At 58.6% G+C, this 6,597-nt stretch overlaps 1 protein-coding gene across 1 annotated transcript in view; it reads right to left on the bottom strand.

Annotated features, from left to right (window-relative positions):
• Positions 1-5,501, bottom strand: part of SDHC (succinate dehydrogenase complex subunit C) — a 7,299-nt gene extending 1,798 nt beyond the window's left edge. The window contains exons 1-4 of the mRNA XM_010723945.3: positions 5,409-5,501; positions 2,093-2,149; positions 1,565-1,666; positions 1,197-1,258 (exon numbers count right to left, since the gene is read on the bottom strand). Of these exons, the coding sequence (XP_010722247.1) occupies positions 1,197-1,258; positions 1,565-1,666; positions 2,093-2,149; positions 5,409-5,428 (241 nt within the window). The 5' untranslated portion in view covers positions 5,429-5,501. The remainder of the gene's footprint in view (positions 1-1,196; positions 1,259-1,564; positions 1,667-2,092; positions 2,150-5,408) is intronic.
• Between the last annotated feature and the right edge of the window lie 1,096 nt (positions 5,502-6,597).

Below are 6,597 nucleotides of genomic sequence, written 5' to 3'. Positions count from 1 at the left end.
AGAGAGCAGAGCAGCCTGAGCTCAAGTGCAGACGATCAGCCTGAAGGCTCAGCTGAGGTGGGACGCGTGGCAGCAATGCAGCCCCACACACGGGGGGGAAGCAGCCCCTCCCCAGCACCCACAGACAGGCAGGCAGCCATGCAGGAACCCTGCAGCTCCTCCTCATCACTCTGAAGCCACGAGGCTCTCTGCAGATGGTGCTGCTGGAGGAGCAGCAGTGCTCACTGCTGTGCTCAATGGCACCTGATTGCAGCACTCGTCTCCTCAACCCCCTCTGCGTGGAGCGCAGGAAGGCAGAGCCTCCCGTAATGACAGCCTTTGCTGGAGAGGAGATGAGCACTTCCCCCTCTTCTCAACAAAAGCATTCTGCCTCCGTGCTCCAGCAGCCTGCAAAGCGATTGCTTTCCCATCAACGGGTTTCTTTATGTGGCAGCAAAAAAGTGCGGCAGCAGCACTGCCAGCTTTGGGAGCTCATCCCACAGGGCTGGGTAAACCCCGATCGTCCTGGAGGTGGAACCTCAAAGCTCGCAGCACCCCTGGCTGCTCACTGTCAGGACACACATCCCCACTCCTGCGTGTGTTTTCCCAGCCCCTTCCCTCTTTGCCCTCCTGCAGAAGCCCCTCCAGCTCCTTCTGCTCACCCCCCGAGCTGCCATGGAAGCCCCATCCTGGCTGCCAATAGAGCACGGTGGAAATAAAGCTGCCTTTCACAGCCAGGCGTCCTCTGGTTGAGTCACACCATCGCTATGGGGGGGGGATTTTATCACTTCTGATGCCAGCACTGCCTTCTCCCCCCTCGGGTTTCCCGCTCTCAGAAAGCTGAAACGCTCCAGCTGCGCTACGGAGGATCCCCAGAGCTCTGCGTGGTGTCAGCCCTGCCCTCCTGCAGGGCCTGGTGGGGTCAGCGCTGTGCTGAGGAGGCACAGAAGGGCTGCAGAGCAGAGCAGTTCGTCCCCTCGTGGGGGGAGGTGTGGAAGAAAGCAGCATCTCACAACGCAGGCAGCTCTACGAAGGCTTTGAGGGTTTAAACGCAGCACAGCGTCGCTTCCTGGAGCTGCTGCAGCACCAGAGGGTGGGGGATGAAAGGGGAAGAAACCCGTGGCTGAAGGCAGAATTACAACTGGAGACCCCGAGGGGAGAAAACGTTGAGAGCTGGGGCTGCTGCTGGACCCCAAAGCAGCCGGAGGTGCACAAACCTAAGCTGAGAGCAACGCCGGTGCCGCGGTGCGTGATGGACATGGCCATGGGCAGCGACCACCTGCAAAAGAAGCAGTTTGTCAGCAAAATGGGGCGCAGGGAGCTGCAGGACGAGGCACAACTCCGCGTTCCCGGACAGCCCTGCAGTGCCGGGTGGGGGTTCTGCACTCAGTTATCCCAGGAATCCGGGTTGAGAGAAAGGGGAGAGACTGGGGAATGTGCAGAGGCTGCCCGGGAATGGCAAACGGCACAGAGATGGGAAGGGCATCTGCTGAGAAAGCTCCAAGGGAGGGGAGCTGTCGGCACCCTGGAATTGGGGGTGGGGAAGCCCCCAGACTCACGTCGGCGCTCCCACACGAAGCCTTACTTGTAGATGGAGATGTGAGGGGACAAAGGCCGGCTGGATCTGGTGTTTTTCTCCCAGAAATGAGCCATCTCCTCCTTGGCTGTGGTGGCCATGGGGACAAGGCTGCAAAAGAAGAGGGGACGGGCAGCTCAGCAGCGTCGAAATGCAGACATCACCCACCAGCAGCACAGACATGGGGCGGGAGATGAGATAACAGCTCTGCTCCTTACAGCCACGGCACCAAACAACAAGTCTGCAATTTCAGGTGCCTGAGATTAGGCTGCAATTACACTCCCAGCCCAACTGAGCAGAAAAGAAACGTTTCTCCTTCAGCCCAGCAGCGCAAAGAGTGGCAATGAGATTTCCTGCAGCTCCCAGCCCTCCTCAGGCTCAGGGCTGTGAGGTGGAGCAGTGACAGCATCGCTGCTGCCCTGCTGAGGGTAAAGATAACAGCCAGCCACGACGTGGGGCAGAACGAGGGAGCAGACAGGATGGGATCCCACGGGGAAAAGTGAATCCTGGTGCTTCCCACAGAGCCCCACAACTCACTGGTGCACGGAGGGGCCGGGGCTGAGCCGGGCCAGGAGGCAGCGCCGGGTGACGCATCTGCAAGAGAGGAGAGGGAGAAGCTGTCAGTGCCAGAGAAATGCAAGAAATGCTGATGCTGTGGGGCCAAAACCGCACCTCTGCAGTGCCTGGAGTCCTAAAATCAGGCCGCGTGGGAGAGGATGCGGCTCTGAGTCTGGTTCTGGATCACAATGGGCAGAGTGAGAGGGTGAGGGGCAGCGAGCCCACGGATGGGGGGCTGCGAGGTCTCACCTGACCCAACCAAGCTGTGATTCTGTCATCCCTCCCCCCAAAAAACCTCCCTGCTCTTTGCTGAGGCCTCCAACCCGGCTCTGTGTCACACCCCAGCAGCACCCTGCCTGCACACAAACAGCACCCAGTCTCACAGCCGCAGCGACGAACGGGGAGGGGGACGCAGCCCCAAACCCCCCACCGTGCCCAAGGGAGACCTCACACCCCCCCTTCCCCTTAACGACACCCATCAGGGCTCTCTTACAGCCATTCATCACAGCTCTGAGCAGCGGGGAGGCAGCAGATCGCTGGCACAGCATTTCAGCTGAGAGCAGGAGGCGAAGGGAAAAGAAAAAAAGGGATTTGATGGCACCCGGAAGAGTGGGAGCAGCTGTGTGCAGAGCAATGGCACTGATTGTGGTGGGACACTGAAGGGCAGCTCTCCAGGAGCTGCTGCTGCAGCCCCCAGCCTGGCTCAGCTCAAACAGATGTGGGTTGGAATCTACAGCACAGCCACGAAGGACAAAGGAGGAGGCGTGGAGAACTGCTGGGAGCATTCATCTGCAGCACGGCAACAAACGGCGATTCATCTCCTCCGACACGCCAACATCTGGCCCTGCACCTCCCACTGGTTGGTTGGAACCGGTGGAGAAACGAAGCTCTGCTGCTCTTTGCCTTCCTGTGGCTGCACAAACAGCTGCAGGTGGGCACAGAAACTCCGCTGCTATGAAGCTGCCCCAGCTCCTCTCTAAAGAAATCTCTATAATCCGCCCCGGCTCCTGGGTAAAGAAACCTTCAGCAGCTCCCCCAGCTCCTCTGTAAACAAACCACCCTTAGGATGTTTCCTTTCCAAGCCCTCCCTTGAGGCAGCACAACCTCCCAATGCAGACACAACGCTGGGCTGCACAGATTTCCCCCCCCAGACCCAAATCCCAGCTCTCAGACCCCACCTGAGCTCACCTCACTGCACTGCCACCTTTGCTGCTGACTCAAAAGCTGCTTGCTTCCAAATTTCCACCACCTCTACTCATCCACCACGGGGATAACGAAGCCTTTGTGTTTCTGTGGGGCCGGCTCTGCTCACTCTGAGCCCCGCAGCACAATTACAGGAGAGCTGAGCTGAAATCTCTGCCTGCAGGCCCCCAGTTATTCCCACCCTCGCTCCTCTTTCCCCACCCCACATCTCCCCTCACGCAGAAGCTGCTGAGGACAGAATCACACACAAGATTCCAACCCGGAACAAACCCCCCAGCGCTGCATTACCCCCCCTGAACCCCCCAGCACACTTTTCAGATCCCTTCTGATCCAAATCTCCAATCAAACGAATCCTGCTTGCAAAGCACAGCCCTGCAGCACAGCAACCTGAACACCCCATTATTCCTCATACTTTAAGCTGTTCCTTCCTCCCCAGCTCCCCACCCAGCAGCTCACATTTGATTCCATATCACAGATGACCACGTTTCCTAAAAACACACCAAACAGCCCTCGGTGATGAGAAACGCTCTTTCATCGTGCAGGCAGGAATAGATAAGAGGTGAAGCCATCAGGTGCAGCTTTCAAACCACAGCTCTGCTTTTGTGTTGTTTCCTGAGCCCCGCTGTGATCACGCAGCAGAGTTCTGCCTTTAAAGCGATGGGCAGAGGGAACAAAAAGCCCCACGCTGCCACAAAGGGAATGAATTAAGAGAACGGAACCCCAGACGTGGCTTTGGTGCTGATATCAAAGAGCAGAACGTCCATAAAGGGAGGCAGGAAGGAAGGAGGGGCACAAGACTTTCTGCTGGGGGGGGGGAGAAGAAGAAAAAGGAGCTTCTGAGCAGGACGGGGCTGTGCTTAAACTCAAAGTGAACCCCACTGTGTGACAGCAGGACCCCAAACGCTCCCTGAGCTCCGACAGCTCCGTGCTGAGTGGCAGCAATGCTCCCATTTCAAATCCACGTGCAGAAAAATCGCGGGCCTCAGAACTTTGCCCACACATCTGCTGGGCTCTCTGCACTGACCTGGGCTGTGCTGCTGATCCTCAAGCAGGGCTGACCGCAGCAAGCTGCTCTGCTCTGACAATCATAGAATCACAAGGTTGGAAACGACCTTCAAGATCACCTGGTCCAGCTGTCCCCCCATCGTTGCTGCCACAGGCACTGAACCACAACTTGCAGCTCCTCACCCAGACGCCTCTTGAACGCTGCCAGGGACTCCACCACCTCCCCGGGCAGCCATTCCAGTGCCTGACCACTGAGACAAAAACTTCTTCCTCACGTCCAACCTAAAATTCCTCTGCTACAACTTGTGCCATTTCCTCAGCTCCTGTTTGTTACCTGGGAGAAGAGGCCAAACCACTCCTCATCACAACCTCCCTTCAGGAAGAGTGCTATCAGGTCTCCTCCGAGCCTCTTCTTCTCCTGACTCCAGGTCCTCCACGTCCCATTGGGATCCCAGAGCCCCACTGGGATCCTCCACGTCCCACTGGGGTCCCCACGGTGTCCCCGCTCCCTTCAGGTGGTTACAGAACGCAGTGAGGTCTCCTCTGAGCCTCTTCTTCTCCAGACAGAACAATCCCAGCTCCCTCAGCCGCTCCTCATAAGACTCATTTGGAGCCACACCACTGCCTTCCCTCTCCCCCCCCCCCATTGCACGAGCAGCCTCTGGGTGCAGAAATTCACCTTTCGGGGCAGAGATCCCCGCCCCCTCCCCTTGTTCCACACCTCCATGGGCTCCCCTTCATTCCCCAACTCTCTTTACCCCCCCCCAAAGGCCCACAGCCCCTCCAGCCCCGAGCTTTTGCCCTACAGACCCCTCCCCACCCCCGCAGCCCCTTTAGGCCGCCGTCTCACAGCGCCGTTCCCTCACACAGCTCCGCGTTCCCCTCCGCCCCCCCGCTTCCCATCCCCCAGCAGGCCCGAGGCGGTCGGTACAGCGCAGAGCAGCCCGGAGGAGCCGCACCCGATGGGATCCCGGCCTTGGAGCGGAAACCTCGCAGCTCCGGGATCGAACGGAGACGGGAGGTGGGGACACAAAAAGAGGGGCCGCGGAAACGAGGGACACGGGAGGCGCCGCCCGCACGGAGTCACCTCAACGCCAGCGCCGCCATCTTGAAGCGCTGCGCTTACCGGAAGTGCCCGTGACGCACTTCCGCTCCCTCCCCGCGCCTCGCCCCGCCCCTCCCCCCGGTTCTCTCCTGAGCCGGCGGTGCGCGCTGCAAAAAAAAGAAAAACACCCAAAATGCGGTTTTTTACCCCAAAATGGGAGGCCGCCGGAAAAATGCGTCCCCAGATCCCTGTCTCTGTGTCCCCATGACCGTCTGTCCCCATGTCCGTCTGTCCCTATGTGACCTGATGGCCCCACGTCCGTCTGTCCCCATATCCCATACCCCGATGTGTCCCCATGTCCCTCTGTCCGTGTGTCCCCATGTCCCTGCATCCCCACCGTCCCTCTGTCCCTGCATCTGTTTGTCCCCATGCCGCCATTTCCAGCTGTCCCCATGTCCCTGTTTTCCCATATCCCCTTGTCCGCGTGTCCCCACATCTCCATGTCTGTTTGTCCCCGTGTCCCTGTTTCTAAATGTCTGTCTGTCCATATGTCTGTGTGTCCTCCTACCCCCTTGCCCCCATACCCCCATGTCTGTATGTCCCCGTGTGTCCCCGTATCCATGTGTCCCCATGTCCCTCTGTCCATACGTCCCTGTGTCCCCATACCCCATGTCTGTATGTCCCTGTGTGTCCGTGTGTCCCCACATCCCTCTGTCCCCATAACCATGTGTGCCCCATGTCCCTCTGCCCCCATACCCGTGTCCCCAAATCCATCCATGTCCCCATACCCATGTCCCCATATCCATCTATGTCCCCAAATCCATCCATGTCCCCATACCCATGTCCCCATACCCATGTCCCCATATCCATCCATGTCCCCATATCCATGTCCCCATACCCATGTCCCCATACCCATGTCCCCATATCCATGTCCCCATACCCATGTCCCCAAATCCATCCATGTCCCCATATCCACGTCCCCATATCCATGTCCCCAAATCCATCCATGTCCCCATATCCATGTCCCCAAATCCATCCATGTCCCCATATCCACGTCCCCATACCCATCTATGTCCCCATACCCATGTCCCCATATCCATCCATGTCCCCATACCCATGTCCCCATACCCATGTCCCCATACCCATCTATGTCCCCATACCCATGTCCCCATACCCATGTCCCCATATCCATGTCCCCATACCCATGTCCCCATATCCATCCATGTCCCCA

This window comes from Meleagris gallopavo, chromosome 27, assembly GCF_000146605.3.
Source record: "Meleagris gallopavo isolate NT-WF06-2002-E0010 breed Aviagen turkey brand Nicholas breeding stock chromosome 27, Turkey_5.1, whole genome shotgun sequence".
Lineage (NCBI taxonomy): Eukaryota > Metazoa > Chordata > Aves > Galliformes > Phasianidae > Meleagris > Meleagris gallopavo.
This window is presented reverse-complemented; position numbering and strand designations above follow the sequence as displayed.